The sequence below is a fragment of the Denticeps clupeoides genome, chromosome 10 (genome assembly GCF_900700375.1).
Source record: "Denticeps clupeoides chromosome 10, fDenClu1.1, whole genome shotgun sequence".
NCBI classification, from domain to species: domain Eukaryota; kingdom Metazoa; phylum Chordata; class Actinopteri; order Clupeiformes; family Denticipitidae; genus Denticeps; species Denticeps clupeoides.
This window is the reverse complement of record NC_041716.1, coordinates 20,557,190-20,577,302: the sequence shown is the minus strand read 5'-3', so window position 1 is coordinate 20,577,302 and position 20,113 is coordinate 20,557,190. Positions and strand designations below refer to the sequence as shown.

The following is a 20,113-nucleotide window of genomic DNA, read 5'->3' as shown; positions in this document are numbered from 1 at the left end:
CCCCCCTCCACACCTGTAGGTGGCGCTGTAAGTCCCAGTCTAGTTCTCCTCCGCGGCGAGTTAAACACCAGCACCAGGGACATTACGTTCCTCACTTCAAAACGGAACTAAAGTAGGATTCTGTAGCGACTTACCCTGCTGCTGAACTCCCTTCCTCCTCATCAAACACACGTTTCAGGTGCTGGATCATTGCTGTGGTGCTCCCGTGCCGTGCCATGTCGCTTTTGCATATTTTCGCGCAGATTTCTCTGCCTCCGCCATGTATCTGTCCTCTACCTCCGCTCGTTTTTTTTTGCTCCGCGCTGTCTATGAGGCGCCAAACTCTGCTAGCATCTGTGCACGAGAGAGACCGAGTGTGTTCACTCCGCTCTGCGCTCAAATAATAATTTTTTTTTTTTAATAATCAAACATCTCCACGTCGCGCGACATAACGAATCGATTAGGAAATTCGTTGCCAACTCTTTTAGTAATCGATTTGTATCGATTCAATCAATTCGTTGTTGCAGTCCTAAATATATTGTGATAAACATAATAAAAACACCACATTTACTGACAAAAATTTGAAACTGAAGAGCCATGTGTGCAGAAGAGCAGAGTGCTGGGGGTGGTAAATTTGTGCATTATAAGTGCATCTGTTTTTCACACCTTTTGACATGAATCTATAGACTGAATCTAACAGATCACAACACAAGTCCGGTTTCCTTTAACTCGCAGCAGAAAGGGGCTTGCACGGCAAGTGTGTTTTCTGTTATGCATTTCCTCTTTCTGGTCAGGCCATGTGATGAGCTTTACAAATGTATTCTCACCCATAAAAGATAAAAGGAATAATGTTTCTTAGCAACATTTCCATCAATGACCAACATGCAAAAAAATGGAAGATTCGGCTTCAGGGTCATCAAGGGTCAAGAGGCAGAAACAAAGTAGTATTTGTTTTCAAAGATTAATTTGACCAGTCTTTAAAGACAAAAACCAAGCAGACAGGGGCGTCTGGAACAGTCTACGGATCTACTGGGTTTTTTTTATAGGGTTAATTGGGGAGAAAAGAAGTCCTGACAGCTAACACAGGGAATTAGCCAGATAGTGTGCAGGGGCAGATAGGCTATGCAAACGTGTGTTACAGGGGGTTTGCACCAGCCAAGGACGCTAAAAGGAAATCATTAGCAAGTTTAGGATCCAGTCTCAGTGTGAATCAATTCATTTCAGGCTGCCCTGTACATTTGTGGAGAAGTGACCCTGATATAATAAAAGCCTAATAGACGTGGACGGAAATTGTGTTACTGTGCTTCTCAAATTCCTCCCAAACACCAGTTTGGAAACCAGGGAAAGAGAGAGGGGGAGGTGGGGGAAATTGGAGGAGGAAAAGGAGAAATGAAGCTCTATATTAATTAGCTGCTTTCGTAGATGATGCTATGACACTGATGCCTGCCCAAGCTGCTTAGCCCAGTGGGTCTCTAACACTGAAACCCTGGACATGGAAAGAGATCCTCAGATAATTAGGCATCTCTGTTTACCTCCATTCTGAAGAAAGAACTGCTGGTATCTTTTGTAGGCTACCTCAAATTCTACGGTCACTTCATGTAATCCCAGACAAACTCAATGATGTTAAGGAGCTCTGGAGGTACCAAATAAGCATTTACAGGACTCCTTGTTCCTCATAGTGATTGGTTGCATGTGTGGGGCTGTTGTGCAGCTGAAGAATATATTTGGGGCAAATCATATGTAAATGCCCGAATTTCTCATTAAAGACATGATCAATCCATTTACTGAAATGCAGCCCCAAACTAACAAGAATCATTCACCATGTTTCAATGTTGCCTGAAGATCTGCTACAGGACAGAGTTGAAATTTTAACTCTTAAGTTGCTTGGCCTCATTTCCATGTCAAAAGACCACTCAAACATAGATTTCTCAGGACAGTAGATGGGTGTAACTGAGTGCCACTGGTTTTGTCTGTTTCCTTGGCCAAAATTTTGACTGCTTTGAAATCTTTGTCTGGGAAAGATTAGCTGATGCAGTATAACTACTGTCTTGTGTTTGTTTAGTCTTGTCCTGCATTAAATGAATTGGTCTTCCAGTTTGTCAAATACCCAGTTTTAAGTGCGCTACACTGCTTTCAGTTTCAGCAAATGACTAGGTAGGTTAAAAAAACAGTCAGAGACAGAACAACTAAACAATGCATTTAAAAAATGTTACACGTTAATTTGCATTTTCATGAATGAAATAAGCATTGATCCATATATTTCGAAAGATTTGTGGCTCCCAGTTTAATTTTATAGAGGTTTGGAACGGACACTGAGAGCTTCTGAACTCAATACCTGTATAAAAAGACACCTGGATGGGGCAATGTTCCATCAAATCTTGGGTGAGAACCTCTTTTCCTCAATCAGGGCATTGAAAAACAGGGGTGGATGGATATTCTAGCATGACACTGATCCTAAACAGGGCCAAGGAAACAACTGGCTAACTCAGGAAAAAGCATATTAAGGTCCTGGTCAGTCTTCAGAGCATAAAAACTATAAAAATCCAAAGCAATTTGTATTTTTGTATATTTTTGTGCTGGAGGTCTGAATTTAGAGCCACACTCAAAATTAAAGGGGAATAACACACAACAGGACGATCCAACTTTGATGTAATGTCCTTAAAACAAGTCAAAATACGGCTCAGTAGTGTGTATGGCCTCCATGTGCCTATATGACCTCCGTACAACACCTGGGCAGGATCCTGATGGGATGGCTGATTGTGTCCTGGGGCATCTCCTTCCAGACCTGGAGTAAAGCATCCGGCAACTCCTGGACAGTCTGTGGGTGCATTGTGCCGTTGGTAGATTGAGCGAGACATGATGTCCCAGATGTGCTCAACTGGATTCAGGTCTGGGAAACAGGCAGGCCAGTTCATAGCAATGCCTTCATCTTGCAGGAACTGTTGACACACTCCAGCCACATGAGGTCTAGCGTTGTCTTGCATTAGGAGGAACCCAGGGCCAACTGCACCAACATATGGTTTCACAAGGGGTCTGAGGAGCTCATCTCGGTACCTAATGGATACCTCATGGAGGGCTGTGTGGCCCCCCAAAGAAAGGCCACCCCACACCATTACTGACCCACAGCCAAACCGGTCATGCTGGAGGATGTTGCAGGCAGCAGAAGGCAGAGGTAGCAGTCCTGCTGCACGGTTGTTGCCCTCCTACGGCCTCCTGATGTACTGGCCTGTCTCCTGGTAGCCCATCCATGCTCTGGACACTACGCTGACAAACACAGTAAAACCTTCTTGCCACAGCTCGCACTGATGATCAGTCCTGGATGAGCTGCACAACCTGAGCTACTTGTGTGAGCTGTAGACTCAGTCTCATGCTACTACTAGAGTGAAAGCACCACTAGCATTCTAATGTGACCAAAACATCAGCCAGAAATCAAAGGAAGTGAGAAGTGGTCTGTGGTCACCACTTGCAGAACCACGCCTTTATTGGGGATGTCTTGCTAATCACCCATAATTTCAACCTGTTTTCTATTCCAATTGCACAACTGTATGTGAAATTGATTGTCAGGGTTGATTCCTAAGTGGACAGATTGATTTGTGTGTTTTGATTGGAGTTGATTGATGGATTGACTTGGATATACATTGTGTTGTTTATGTGTTCCCTTAATTTTTCTGTGCAGTGGATTTTATTTGTTATTTTAATTGTTATTTAATTCTAAGTATTTTCAGTCTTAAGTTTATGCCTCACACTGGGTTGACTGCACCTTAATTTTGGTTGTTCCTTGAGAAGTGACAATGACAAAGATTTTTACTTATCTTATGTTATCTTAATCTAATAGAAAACCTGTGGAGGCATCTAAAGGTTTTAACTATTCTGATATATATATAAAAACACACACACATACATACACACACGTTTTGGCATTAATGGCATTTCTAGTCCTGCCTAAAACTTTTGCACCGCACAAACAAACAAACAAACAAACAAAACAAACAAATAAAATAAATAAATAAATAGATATGGATAGATAGATAAATAAATAATGGGTAAGGTGAATGAGGGTGATCATGTGACCTTTAAACTGATCCCCCTCAGTCTGCTGTATTTCTAGTATCTTTGTTTTTAACTGATGGACAAATCTGTCCAAAATCACAGAGAGATCAGTTTAGCGGTGCTGGCTACAGAGGCAAATCCAGTTGAAAAAGGTCACCAGCATGATGTATAGAGATGCACTCACAAAAAATCCCATTACTAATGACAAAGTATATACACTTTCAAGCTTGCGACTCACTCACACGGCGTAGAAGCGGCTGATATTCAAATCACGTTGGTGGCAATTTTTATTGAAAGCGCTGAACTTCGGGGAGTAAAGGTCAGAAAGAACATTTCTACTCACAAAATGCAGATGGAAAACTTCACTGACTGCTGCTTTGCAAAAGTTTAAAAACAGACAGGGCTACCTGCTGCAGTACACAGGCAAAGCTACAAAACATGACATTGACAACACATTACACAATTTTAATTTTGAGAAGGCCAAGGCTCAGACGCCACTTTTCTTCTCTGAACCAGCCGGCTGGGTCAGTCATGGTTCTGTCAACAGGTCAGGAGTGCAGGACTCTTGCAGGGTCACAGCACATGTGAAGACCCCCTTGACAAGGCCTCACAGTCTCAGTAGCAGAGCCCATCCACACTCATGCTGTTATTCCCAGACACCTCACTTCTAATCTGTTATTTCAAGGCTCAGCATTTCATAATAAAGACTGTTCAGATTACTTCAAAGGTCTTCATTGAACCCCTGAAGTAAATACAGTCTACCTCTCCTCCCATTTTCACCTGGGTGGTGGTGGTTTTACATTTTAAGAATTGTACTTATAGTTGCTTGCTATAAATGGGATATTTTGGGTTTTAGGTGCTGATACAAATTTGACTTGTCTAATGTTATCGCAACTTTGAATTTGCAAGTTTGTTCGGTGTGATCAACCTAAATATAGCCATACATCAAAATTAGCATTTTTAGCAACTACCACCATCGGCCAATGTGATGTCACCCATACGTAAAATGTGTGGGGTGCTTTAACAGAGCAGCACTGTTATAAAGGGTGTGTGTGGCTTTAAACAGCAAACAAAAACGGTGAAACCTGAGTGCTGGTGTTTGGGATTAAAAACCTGTAAAAAGTAATGAACCCCCTGCAATAATAAATTCTCTGTATTTATTTGGCTCACTACCTGCCATGAAAGAGTAGGAGTTAGTCCCAGAGTTTATATATGTTTAATGTGGTATACGTACTGCAGTCTTCAGCAAGTCTCTCCTGTTAGAACTGTAATCAGGCCTTTCCTTGTGTGTGCTACAAGTGCTAGACTAAAAGTCCAGAAGTTCTTGTTTGATGACGCTTATTTACCACAGAAACCACTTTACTCATAGTACTAAAGAACCTCCTCCTATCTTCTGATCAATAATATATCTTTGCACTTAGACAATATAGTTGGCATTCATGGACCAGCCATCTCCTTGTTCAGATCGTACTTATTGTACCGCTATGGAGTCCCACAAGGTTCAGTGCTGGGCCTGTCACATTACTCCAGCTTCTTGCTTGGACCAGCTTCTAGTTAAGTGCTCTAGTTAAGTAACCCCCACCTTCCACCACAAGTGCCTCACACAAGCGACGGGAGGTGCCAGTTTAAGAAAGGTTTCCCTCTTAGATCCCCACAAAAGAGATGTCTCAGAGATGTCCAACACTCAACCCATCATCAGCGTGCATATAGGGACTAGATTCAGTGGCCCAAACCTGTCACAGAGGGCCCAGCATTGATTGAGACAGGTTGTTGATGGGACACAATGAACCTGATTGAGTATAGGCATGCTATGAGGCATATAGTGAAAAAGGAGCAGCTTTTTGCCAGAACAAATGACAATTCATAGGTAATGGTGGCTTTGCTGTCTTAAAAGAGGGCCCAGCTGATTGTTGAAGCAATAGGACGCCACACTTCAGGCTCGCTGGTGCCTCGCCTGTCACTGATGTGGCTCCAGAGACTCCTGTTGGGGATGCTCCACACTAAGCTCTTTTAGCCCTTTCAGATGTTGCTTTTCAGATTGGATCCTGTGTAGCACAGACACATTGTTGTGTGCCCTTCTCAAGAGTGCTTGACTTCACTACAGAAGTGCCATTCAATGGACTTCCTGCTCACTGGTGTGGCTATGGGTCATTATGCAGAAAGGATGTGACAAGGACACCTCCACATCTGGCAGGAAGGCTGCTTGTAGTCATTGTACAAATGTTCCGTAGCTGCATACAGCGTGGCTAGCTTTAAAACATTTTGTGTGTCCTTCAAGGCTGGCATGTTCATGTGCATCTTTTGACACTCCAACACAACCCCACAACTGAGAAACAGCATTGAAGAAACCTTATTCCACCATACTCTGAATCTCGGACGTAGTGCCTCTGGATGTGCCTCAGCCATATAGGTTTCCCATCTAGATGGCTGACACACTGTTCTTCTTGTGCCACCCCAATGGCCATTGTGGATGTGGTTCCTCCTGCTTCTGACCCTTGTTCAAGGTGAGTGCTCCAAGTGCGGGCACATCTGCGCTCACAGATATGGCACCCAAAATCAATTTTTCCAGCCGTGGCTGTGGTCTTCCAGGCGAGCCCAGATCAAGCGTCATGCCATGCATGAAAACAGGTTGAAGGTTTTCCAGGATCCACTAACCTGCCCTGTTGTTTGACTTCCCCATGTCAGGCCTGACCCAACATGCCTTTATTAAATCAATCCATTGAGATACCTGCTTACTCTAATCCCATTGAGCCCAGGAGGTATGCACAGTACCCTGAAAGAGCACTGAGAAGCTATGTGACTGCTACAGCAGGCATCTGCCACACATCTGCTTCTCTGAGCCTCATAAGGGCTTTCCACTTCTCTCACAGAGTGGTAGAGGTGATCATGTCATGCATGCTGGACTCCCTCTGCCCACTCCTGCCACAGGAGACACAGGGGCAGCCCTTGCAGGGTCCCTATATCAGATGTACGTGCTTCTGCCATGTGGTCCACCCCATATACATTCTCTCATTTCTAAAGAGTCAATGTTGCTTTGTCCCTAAGGATGGCATCAACAGTACAGTCTTCCAGTGCCGTGTCCATCAGAATCGCTCCTTGTGACACTAAGGGCATTCATCATCCACCTTTGATACACAATCTCTGACAGTCAGGAGACACAAACAGTAATACTGGTTACAGATTGAACTGTGGTTATGTGAAAATTGGATAACTGCCAGGATTCCTGGTCATTTGGATAGTGCCAGAAGAGGCCAGGTCCTTTACTGCAGAGTGGCAAGTGACAGTGGAGAGGCACCAAATGACATTTCTCAGCAAATGCTCTAAAACCATATCCAACTTTGAAACACTGGCCCTGGCGGTAATCCAGCAGTAAACAATCTGACGTCATGGCCTGACATCAAGAAGGTAAGCAGGTGTGGTACTGATATGGGAAAAATATCAATATTTAATTGACTGTCTGAGAAAAAGACACTGCTGCGGGCTAAGTGGTTTAAGAGTTCAGTCTTGATCTTTATAGTGGTGTCACTTTCTACATATCTCCTCGGGGGAAATTAAAGAGAGAGAAAACACATTTCAGAAACACTTCTTTGAAGAGTTGTGGTCCCAGGTTCAAACCCCACTTTCTACCACTGTGTCCCTGAGCAAGACACACTGAGTGTCTCCAGTTGCTCTAGATAAGGGTGTCTGAAATGTCTTAAATATAACTGATTAGTTATATTTATTTTATTTTCCAACAAAACATCATAATAATCAACTAAATATGAACAACCCCTCAAAATCAACTTTAAGAAAACCCTTAAAAAATAAATAATGCAAGATAGAAAGTAAACTGGCTGCGGCACTTTAGGCAGGTGCCTGAACACACACACACAAACACACACACACACACACACAGTTACTGAGCAGCAATTCAGTAATGGATACTTCCTCAGCTCCTCAATTGGTCAAAATGTTTTCATACAATAATTTAATTCAGGAACACTTTTACAAAGCAAGAGTAATCAATTTTAATTAGTTGATTTCTTTCAATCGCATAAAATTTAATGTACTGCCATCGATCTCCTTTGTTCTTTAATGCGGTGGCACTTTCCTGTAATGTGAAGCTTTTCGTCTGAACTTTTACAGTCAGCGATGACGTTGCTGCTGCAGCTCATGGTTTGGGTGTAGGAAACAGCTAACTCTTTACAACTCCATACACTGCCATCACACACTCATAACACACAAAAGACAGCACACAGCCTGGAAATTGGCTCGACCACATAATCACACATGCCCAGATAAACATACAATAACCGCCCCACTCTGCCACTGCACCACACCACTCAAGAGAGATGAGAGTCCTTCACATGCAATTAGCTGATGGAGCCAAAACCAACATGGCACCAATGGTGACAACGTGGAGCTTGTGTCCTAAAGGGGCAGGCAAGTTGGGTACCGGCAACAGGAGAAAACAAAGAAATGTGAGAGATTGTCCACCACCACACACTGCGGGGAACAGTGGGCACCACCTTCCTGGCATTTTTGGTCACTGTTGAGAAGAGATGTAACACACTGGCCTCTTCATTAGCAAAACAGCTAATAGATATCAAAGTGTGCTGACAATTAGAGCTCGATGCTCTTGCCAGTGATCAATTGATTTGCTGTGAGTGTGACGTGACACTCAGAAGAGACACCCACACACACTGGGAGACAGATTGTGACATTCTGGTGACATTATCATCTCAAGACTCCTCTGGTTCAATATCCGAAGATGCTAATCACATGTCTTGGATCAACAATTTTGCAGCCTTCCGAAGGCTAAGAATTGGTGCTGCGACCTTACTGGCAGGGTGACCCCTTCTGTGGGGGGGCAAGAGTATGAGTGAGAAGGAAGAGAGGAGGCCAGGGAAGCCAACTAAGAAGAGGAATACCACCATCTACTGGAGGAGCGCTGCGAAGCAGCAGGGACTCCACTGAGCCAGGAACGTTTGGATGGCGGCAGACAGTCAAGACCCCACATTTCAAACCTAGCTCATTGTGTGGGGGGGGAGGATAAATCTACTATGACTTCCACTATGGAATTCGGAACAAGAAACGAGTTTCGGCATCCAGATGTGTCTTCACATTATCAAAAAGTGCTGTGAATACAGACTTAAATCAGAAGGTGCTGTGAGCTAAACAAAGTCATAAAAATAAAATCTGTGTTGAATTCCCATAGCTTCCCAGGCACATCAAAAAACAAAATCCCAAAAACCAACACTGACATTCATGACCAAAACATGCAAAAACAAATAATACTTCATTATATTGAATTATTTATTACATGATGTTCTGCTCGCCAAGTATCAACACTGATTTAAAAGATAGTCAGTTCATTTCTCAGGTACCTGTTTTTGAGGCTACACCTAGGGTGGGTTGGGTCCTCTTTTATTGTTTGTGGTATATGATTATGAACATAGCATCACAAACCCAGACAATGTGAAAAATGCATTACCACAAGCACCTTTTAATGGTTTCTCTGCATACTCGCCCAACAGTGTTACCCAACCCCATCCCCACCCAGCAGACAGAAATCCACTGTCTTCTTTACAATAAAGATGAGCGCATGGCAGTGGGGTATGGCAGGTACACAAGGAGCCAGGTATGGTGGGTAGACAGAAGCCCCCCCCAATGTCACAGAGTGGCATGTGGAAGCAGAGTGGCTGAGCTGGCAGACAGGGCAACGTGGTGACAGACACACACCTGTTCTGACATTTTGTGCCGACCTTGACGTTAAGAAGAAGGGGAAAAATACATGACCGCACCACTCTCTAGTCCCAAAGGAGAGAGGCATCTGGATGCCTCATCCATTCACTGTCCCTCAGTAACCTGAATGCCACTCCTGTTGATGGAATTGAGGGAAACATGATGGAAATGAACAGGGTCAAAGACCAGCATATGAGGCTCAATCAGGCAACACGCACACACAGAGACACGTACGTACGTATGCACACACACACACACACATACACACTACTGATTTCAGAGCAGAGATCTTGCAGCTGTTATCAGAGCTCATGAGAAGCACTTCTGTGAAATTTTTAAAAATGGAAACCACACAGTTAGTGTTCGGAAGGCCACACCTTCCTTTCTGCCTGGATTTTGAAAATGAAAATCATCTGTGCCGCCGGCAATAAGTAATAAAGAAATGACACCTCATAGCACTGAAGACAGACAAGTTTCAGTTTCCTTCAGCTGACACGCCAGGTCACCACCTGGCCAGGAGACAGGTCAAAGGGCACGGTGGCTAACTGTTCTGCCAGCATCAGGAGGTATATGACAAATGTCAAGCAACAATATATTTATATTGGTTCAATAATGTAAAAGTTTATATTAACAATAACATTGTAACATTAATATATTAATGCTGAAGTAAGAGGCTTCTGTCTACGGCAGTGGAGAGATTTGGTTCAGCTTTGGATGCAGATAATATTTTAATTTGGTTAATAATATACAGTGAATGCTGCCGTAGAAACAGAAAATAATTTTTTTATGTATATTTGTTACTTACAATACAGGCCAAAAAAATTTGGACACACCTTCTCATTCAATGTGTTTTCTTTATTTTCATGGACATTTACATTGGTAGATTCTCACTGAAGGCATCAAAACTATGAATGAACACATGTGAAGATATGTACTTAACAAAAAGTGGAGACCTGGCCTCCACAGTCACATGACCTGAACCCAATCGAGATGGTCTGGGGTGAGCTGGACCAGCGAGGGAAGGCAAAGGGGCCAACAAGTGCTAAACACCTCAGGGAACTCCTTCAAGAGTGTTGGAAAACCATTTCAGGTGACGACCTCTTGAAGCTCATTGAGAGAATGCAAAGAGTGTACAAAGCAGTAATCAGAGCAGGTGGCTGTTTTGAAGAAACTAGAATATAAAGAATGTTTTCGTCCAAGGACTCCCTGAATTACCTCTGAATTAATCACGCAAATTCACCAAAACGTAAATCATGGCTCCCTCGCTAATTCCATGTGCAGTGTGTGAAATGTACAGCTTGACGAACTCCGCCAGTAGTGAGGATTTCACCTGTGGGAAGTGTAGGAGACTAGTTGAAATGACAGAGAAAATAGCTTGAGGAGCGCATCCGAAATGTATATTTAATTAGGGAAACAGAAGTCTTAATTGACTCTTTTCTAGTTCCGGACGCGGAATGAATGAGAAAGTGTGTCCAAGCTTTTGGCCTGTACTGTATATGATTTGTACACATTAGAGACAAGACCAAACTGACAGGAAAATATGTTATTTCCTTTGAAGATACATTATTGATTCAGTACCCAAGTATTGATGTTGAAGTTGGACAACTGAACAACTGTGTGAATGAAACAATGTTATACTCCAGAGAGTTATTTGTCTTCTTTAAATACATAATTTCCATTTGGGTGACAGTTTACTGTATTGCATGATTCTCTGCTAGTCCCACACCTAGTGTACACAGACAGACAGATTTTTCCCTGTGATTGAAGTGGGCAATGGGCAAGAGTCTTCCAGGTATAGATCCATTATACATTGCGAATGAACAGGAATGACTGTGTTTTGCTCAGGGCGCTGCAGTGGCAGCAGGTGACAGACAGTGTCTTCGGCCTGCAGGCAGCTTCAGGTGACAGGAAAATAAAAAAAGAGTCCAGCGTGCACAACATTAGTGGCGTTGAGTGAGGAGGCCGCCACGGCTCTGCGACAGCAGCCATTTTGGCTCCAGCCACGCGTGAGGCTCGGCAAGACTTTGTTTTACATCTAATGATGATGAAGTTTTTTTTTGGCTGACTTTTCCCTCAACGTTCAGGCCGGCTGCGGCAGAGCTCATATCATTCCCGTTTGACAGAATCCCACTCTTCTCCTGATTGGCCTGATAAAGTCATAATCTCAGGGTGCCACACAGAGGCAAACATAAACCCAATTAGCATCTCCCCTTCATTATTTTTCATCAAACCGGGAAAACTGACAGGCATTAATTAATATCTATTACCAGTTATTTTTCCCCCTTCAGCAAGACTCGCTAGAGGGGAAAGAAACCAAGAAAAAAAGAAAAAAAAAACAGCAATTAATCGTGCAAAATAATCAAAATAGTAGTTACAAAAAGCACTGATAAATGTTCTGTAAGGGGCCATCTAAATGTAAGAAGTGTAATATGTTCTTGCTGTCATATTCCATTAAACTGCTCTTAGAGTCTTGAAAGAACTATTAGTCATTACATTATTAATAACATTAATGTATTTACATTTTTAGTGTACAAGCTGCTTTTCCAGCAATAATTTATGAACTAGACTTCAAATATTTTATAATGTACACTCTTTTGTACTTATTATTGATTACAAAACCAGTCAGGATTTTTATGTTCCATGCCCCCTTTCTCCTCTTAATGTATTGAAGAGGGCTCCCTGCATTAGGGAACTGAAATAAAGCGCATTTACATCTGAAATAGAACGTCATCATTTACATACCAACATTCATTTGAGGTGACAAATGATGCTTTGCTCCACTCCATGCTTTCCCACAATGCACCACTCATTCAATCCATATAAATTATGCCCGACACACTGAGTGCTGCTGCATATTATTGTATTATATTTATGCAGCACATGTATGAGTCCTAGGAGGCTACACTGAGCAGAGGAAAGTGTGTTTACAAAGAGTGCAGAGGTGTGTGAGTGTGTGTATGAGTGTGTATGCAAGAGAGCATGTATTTATTATTATCTCCAATCGCTGTGTGAACACAGCATTTGAAACAGATACATAATTTGATCAAATTCAAGAACATGATTTAGTCCTCATAGCTTTGTATCTGCTAAAGAACGAGTAAAATGTTGTGCACTCTTCTCTGGAACAGTCACAAAGTCTTATTCGTGATGAAGGAAGTTCCCTGGTTCCCCCGATATTAGTCAAACGATAACCGCCATAAGCCAGCATGTAATGTTCAATAATTATAGAGAGCAGCGTTTTGTGTGGTGTACTTACAAATGCACCATGGGAACCCCTCCATTTAAACAAATAACTGGCACTGCAGGGGAGTTGGCAGATGAATTAACAGCTAATAACTTACTGGGAAGCCAGATAAAAAACATTCCCAACGTGTCAATTACAAATCATTTTCCTCTGATTTCCAGACTTCAGAAATAGTCGCCTCTTCTAAAGCACAAACTTGGTTTCTGACGTTCATTATGCTGGGGTCTGTGTGTGAAATGCTTCAGGTTTTGCATCCTGACACACTTCAGGGCCTCAATCAGACCTCCTGTTCATTAAAATCAGAGGACACTGCCAAAATGACAAATAAAAGGGCCTCAGCACCTGAATTACCATAGTCATTTACTTATTAAAGCAGGGATGTTTCCTGTCAATCAGCGGCCATCACGGCCCTCATTTGCAGCGGAAAAAGCCAGCATAATTGCTTCTTACACTAATCAACACAACTTGTGTAATTATGCCTTGAAAGTGACATTGGGGGCTGTGTGCATCGTGAGCAGCCCTGACAGGGGAAGTGTCTCTGGCGAGGGCGGCCCAGCCATCCTGGCACTCACACCTCGCACACTACAAACTTTAAATCCGGCAGAAGTAATTACAAAGTAGAATACTCGGAAGAAAAGGCAATTCCGTGTGGATGCTGTTCCCAGGCACATTTAAAAAAAAAAAAGTCACACAATCACAACATATACTAAACAACACTAAAATAGGAAATGCCATATTGGTTATATTAATCCATACGGTAAAATTACAAACACGGGAGAGTAAATTAAAAAGGGCAATGAAATTATATTGAATGTTACATGATCACAGGGCTACCACAACTCTCATATATATATATATATATATATATATTTATATATATATATATATATATATTTTTTTTTTTTTTTTTTTTTACGTCTTCCTTAAAAGTGGCATAACAAGAGTAGAAATGTCTGCGGGGTCATGACACACCCCATGGAGCTGCTGAACAGAGCCATGAGAAACACAAACCGCTGCTTTGACCACTATAGAACCAAAGAAATTAAATTTGATAATGAATGTGAAGGCCAGGGGTATAAATCAATCTTTTTCATTAATGCGATGTAGTGCTGAAAAATCAGTTTTGCTCACTGTTGATCAAGGGAATGTTTTGCAGAAAAGTGTTTAATAAATTAAAAACCAACGTACAATGCAGATTCTTCTCCTCTACATTGGAAACAGGTGACCCTATCCACTGTTTTTGGTCTTGTGTGTAAAAGAGCAAAAATATTGGTCTGATATTGTGAATGAATTGTCTGCTATCTTCAACTCTACCTTGGACACCTTCTACAAAACCCGTACCGGAAACATTCTGGACAATCACTCTCATCCTCTATACTGCAAGGGTTTTATAAAACAGCCTAATTTGCTTGTATTTGGTTGACATATGCTCTGCTTAGTTTGCTCTACAAGGATTTCAATGTCTCTTATCTTATGGTACTGTTGAGGGAGGGGGAGAAATATCTATGAGCTAGGTTTATTTTTGTTTTGTGTGTGTCTGTTAGTCTTCCATCTGGTCTGTTAATAATAATAATAATAATAATAATAATGATTATTAGAAGAAAATAATAATCAAAAATAATATTTATTTAAAAATATATATTTGTACCTTCCATCAATTCCATTATATTCTTGGTGGTGCAAATTGACATTTAGTTTAGGTTTTTACTTTTTAAAACAGACATTTTCAGTTGAAATGTTTGGCTTCCTGACTGTGTTTGAGGGTTCAGAAGTCAGAGTGCTCATTTGGGCCTAAACCAAATATGAGAACACAGATTTGTTTTAAATGGCTCATTGGACAGTGATTAACTGGAAGTTCTGAAAGAATTGATGAGCAGGGTGCACTTCACAAACTGGTGAATCAGCCAAGAAGCAGTACACCCGCAGAATCACCCGCAGGACCCATTCACACTGAGCACTTTGGACTCGAGTGACAAATCGAATTGGACCTTCCCACACGGCCCCAAACATTCTGCATGCGTGCAGGGACAACACATCCACAGCGGCAAGGTCAGCAGAACCGCTCCTTCACAAGCAGGCATCGCCAAAATGATGAGGGGAAATTGGCAGAAAGCATATAAAGTCAGAAAACCTCACCACAGTCACTAGACAATGCACAATATGACAAATACTACATGTAAGCCTGAAGCTAGACTAAATGTTTAAATTCGCATGTGACTAATTTTCTCTAGGAAAGAAAGAGCCACTTTAAGAGAAGCATGTTCGTTGATGCTGTTCTCTTTTGAATAAATCAATCGTTTTTGACAAATTTAGACCTAAATTAGCCATTTCATTTTCTGACTCAGGTCATTTTCTGACTCAGCAAGCATTCCTTGTGTTCAGTGAAACCTCTAGCAGACTAATTTACTGTAACCTGCACCAGTTTAAAACCCCCTAATAATCCTCTGAAGGAAAAAAACAACATGGATTCTAATCCACTTCCATCTGAAATCAAGCTAGTTTATTAGTGGAACATGTAGACGCTGAGGACTGCAGGCCAGTCCGAGTGCAGATAGTGAATAAAAGGTGCCTCTGCAGCAGAAAAATAAGAGGAGAAATGGCCTTTTCATGTGGGAAGATGTCCGGCTGTAAATCTGCCGGGTTGTGCCTCTGGGGAACAGGCCGCAGTAATCTGGTCCAACCGAACATAAGACAAAAACCACAAAATAATGAAATCTAGGGGCCAGTCCCCCCCACCAAAAGAGCAAGAAAAAGAACATCACAGAGTACAATTAAGAAAAGTTGGCTAATGGGAAAGAACAGCAGAATTCAATAACCCACAATGTCAAAGATGACGTGGGAAAAATGTTCAAACAGAAGTGAGATCTGTGTCACTGCCCAGTCATATTCTATATACATTTCCATTCCAGTTGTTACAAACCCGAGAAATCAACAGGATGGAGTGGAGAAGCCGAGTGATTCACCTCCACTTGGCGCAATGAGTCAAAAAGAGCAACCCGAACCGAAACGCAGCGCTGGGCCTGCAGCCGTAAACTCATTTTCTCAGGCCAGGCATCCGCGCACACGCACCATAAATCTGACGTGAAATCATAATCATAAAAGCAATTAGCTGACCCTGCGCCTCTCGCCCTTGGACACGACAGTGAGAATTCTTACCGGGGCCTTAAAGGAGGCAGGTGAGGGGAGGGGGGAAAAGTGCAACACAGCAACTTCCTGTGTCATTTGCCAGCATCTACCAATGACAACATACTGCAGCTTCAGGGCCACGACCCGACAGGACCACGACCCGACAACACCCAGAGGTGCAATCCTACTTTAAAAACGCACCGATTTCAATATTTTAACAGAAAAAAAAAAAAAGTTAACCAAGTCCTCGTAGTGATAGCATGCACACACAAACAACCTTGCAGCGACTCCTCACACTACCTCCGCAGCCACGCTGAACCACTCGCTGCCACCTAGTGACTCTTCTCCAATAATCATGAAATATCTGCCCCCGCATGAGCCATAACTCACCTTTACTGCAGGCAACTCCAATAAAGGATCACAATTACAATTAAAGTAATGAGCAAAAGAGGGGGAAAAAAAGCAAAAGCCCCAACCAAGTTCCCCTGACAAGCTAAATTGCAGCGCAGTTTCCTCCAGACTGAGGAGAGGCCATTACTAGACACAGTCTCTTATTCTCCGAATAATTAACTTTTTTGCAACCCTGAATGTTCCAAATTACAACAAATCCAGGACACTGTCCTGCTCACAGGCAGGGGACACTTTAGGGCCACAGAAACAACCTTGGACATCATCATAATCATCATTATTACCAACGTTAACAGGTACGCATCTGCCAGGACTGAAAGTTTACTCGAACACACACCGCTCCAGAGCAAGGTGGGGAAAAGCGGGAGAAACGAGCAGCGGTTTGTCAGAACAACAGAAAGAGGAGAGACGGATGCCACTGGCTGTAATGTTAGTGCTGCCTGCCGTCTTGTCACTCAGCCCCCGACTTTCTGCGGCATTGTGTTTTCCTTTTTTCCCTTTCTCCAGCGTGATGGTGATAGCAGAGGGGGCTCCGGAAATTCGGAGACTGCTGAGCCAAAACAGATCACTTCAAAGCGCCTTATTTAACGCCCGCTAAATTTTTCATCACAGTCACTTAATATCCTGGGGAAGGGGGAGCGTTTGAAGTTGCTCAGAGACCAGGATGTTCTTCTGACAACTTTTTCCCCACCCTGCCCCGCCTCCCCATCCCTCCTTCCCCCCACCGCTTTCAACAGAAGACCAGTGACGTCTGGGGCTCACAGAGACGACCCTGAGAGGCAGGACAGCTGGGGTGCCACACCCCCACAAAATAAGGTATCTTCCGGAAGGGCTTCCGGGTCTTCCCAGCAGTGTTTAGGTGACTGATTTTTCACATCATAAATAAGTGTCTAGGTGATAATTATTAGAGTTAATAATTGTGTAGAAGAGTAAACCAATAAATAAATAAATAAATACATGGAAGAGGCTTGTGTCCAAGGCAGTCAGTCCAGAGATGCAGTGAGGTTTGGTTGGAGGTGCTTGAGTTGGGACGGGGGGTGGAGAAAGGGTGGCTCGTGGCGCTCAGACTCCTAATGGCCCCACTGAGGAGTGCAGTGGTGACTGAGGTCCACAGATCAAGGGATGTGAGTCAGAAACTGTTAACATGACTGGTGTCCTCTTCCCTGACGGACAGGCACACACATACACACACACGCACTCCCTCAAACCCGGCCAATGGTCCCTTTCCCCTCATCCAGATAAAATCCTTTCAGACACAAATTTCAATTATTCACCTCATCCAAATAATGCCTTGTGACATGAATTATGCCGCAATGTAATAATCCACTTAACTGGGAAAGAGCAGCTCATCAACAGGACAAGGAAGGGAAAATGGCAAGCAGCTACCAACACTATGTCTGCACATTTAACGGGATGGCGTAGAGCAAAGGTACACATAAAACATCCATTGTTAAATGATATTAAATGAAGAAAACACCAGCACAGCTAATTACACTGGGATGAGATAAATGCCAGACCTATGGATGAGATTTAAATAAATATATATATATATATATATAAAAAGAAGATCTTTCACAATTAAATTAAATTAAAAGGCATACAGGGCTGTAAAATTAATCAATTATTAATCAGAACACAACCAGTACGTAAATTACAAAAAGCTGTAATTACGGGTGTATAATTTTTAAATACATTAGTTGAGTCAGTCTTCAGTGATTAACAATATGGATTCAAGTAAAAATATGGCTACATTTCAAATGTTCTTTTAAGTATCATGGACTTCCATTATTTTTATTATTAAAAATATAGTGAATATTTGTCTATTTCTTCTGATCAGGCCTTCCATTCATACCACTCACACCTAACAAGCCTTTTACATAAAAATGATGATCTAAATACATTTTGTTTCCATTTTACAGAGCAAATCCTCTTGAGAAAAAATAGAATCCAATCGTTAGTCACAGAACTCAATCCATTGATGATGATTCACGATTTAATGACAAGCGGCTCAGAGGAACCATTTCAAGAACCGGTTAAAACTGGATTTTAGATTTCACATCAAAACAATTATTTACATGGCTAACAATAAAATAGATAGACAACAAAACTATATTGTCATGTACTACATTGCAAATAAAGTAAAGATTTTAACAATGCAAAAAAAAAAAAAAAAAAAAAATCACTTGTTCTCATAATTTAATTTAAAAAGCATTTACCCCTTCAAGGCTATCGATGTATAAATGAAACAACCTTTCAGTAGCTGGCCTTTTTCTTGTACTGTACTGTTTTGACAACACTTGAGATTTCCACCAATCAAACATAAATCAACAAAACAAAGAAAAATTAATTTAAAAAATCTACATTCAGTTTGCAATGTGCTGTTTGAAAGAACCCTTACCAATGCATCCCGTGGAGGAGCATCTTCTCTGACTGCAGATCCACTCTGAAACACAGCAGAAGCTTGCGTTAGACCGCCATCTAGAGGGAACACCACAGCATTACTGTTCCTTAAAACACAGCATAAAAAACGACCAGACTGCCATGGATGAATCTGCAGTTTATTTCATGATAATAAGATAATCACCACAGAGACAGTACAGAATTTGAAACCGTGCATTTGAGGAAAAAATAATACAGCAGTCAGATAGTAGGCAGCTGTATCAGGCCACCTGCCTAGACAAAATTGGACACATGACATCCTAACGTTATTAAGAGTAAAATAGCACAATGGTAATTGGCACAATGTTTCCGTTCATGGCCGACCATGTCTGTCTAAAAGGCCTAATTAAATATCGGAGCCCGTTGACCGTCGCCAAAATCTGGCAGCAGACATTCAGATAAGGCCTGAGGAAACTAGACCACAGGTGAATTGAATATATTTGCCTTTAATGCCTTTTTATAACTTCCCTTTCGTCTGATTGTTTTCTCTGTCTGCTGTCCCCAGTGCGTATCCTGCATCCCCCCTTCGTTCTGTTTGTCTATCCTCCGTTCATGTTTCGAAACCTATGCAGCTCTCCGACTGTGACAAGACAAATAGCTGCATTTCAGCTGCCTTTCATTTTATTTCACATATTAAATGTGATAAGTGTATTAGTTTATTTACATTTATTCATTTATTTACATTTACAGCATTTATCAGACGCCCTTATCCAGAGCGACTCACAATCAGTAGTGACAGGGACAGTCCCGCTGGAGCAGCTTAGGGTTAAGTGTCTTGAACCTGGGACTTCTGGTTCATAGACAAGTGTGTTAACCACTAGGCTACTACCACCACTGTCCAGGGAGCTCCACAACCACAAGCTGTGTGCTCCACACACACTGAATAATAATAATAAAAAAGCTCTGCAGGATGTAAATATTTGCCTTTTAAACAGGTTTTATATTATTTACATATATATATATATATATAGATTAAAATTGTTACATTTTCTATATTGCACATACACATACATAATTACATATATAGAATTGTATGTGTGTAACCCATATATTTAAGTTGAGTTAACATCACAATCATGACTTTAAAGGTGACGAAATTTTGAATTAAACCAGTCTTTAACTCAAGTATGGTAAAAATTTCTT

The 20,113-nt window shown here is 41.9% G+C and overlaps 1 protein-coding gene across 1 annotated transcript in view; it reads right to left on the bottom strand.

Annotated features, from left to right (window-relative positions):
- Positions 1–20,113, bottom strand: part of pex14 (peroxisomal biogenesis factor 14) — a 57,247-nt gene that overhangs the window by 35,846 nt on the left and 1,288 nt on the right. The window contains exon 2 of the mRNA XM_028994380.1: positions 18,930–18,974. Coding sequence (XP_028850213.1) covers positions 18,930–18,974 — 45 coding nt within the window. The remainder of the gene's footprint in view (positions 1–18,929; positions 18,975–20,113) is intronic.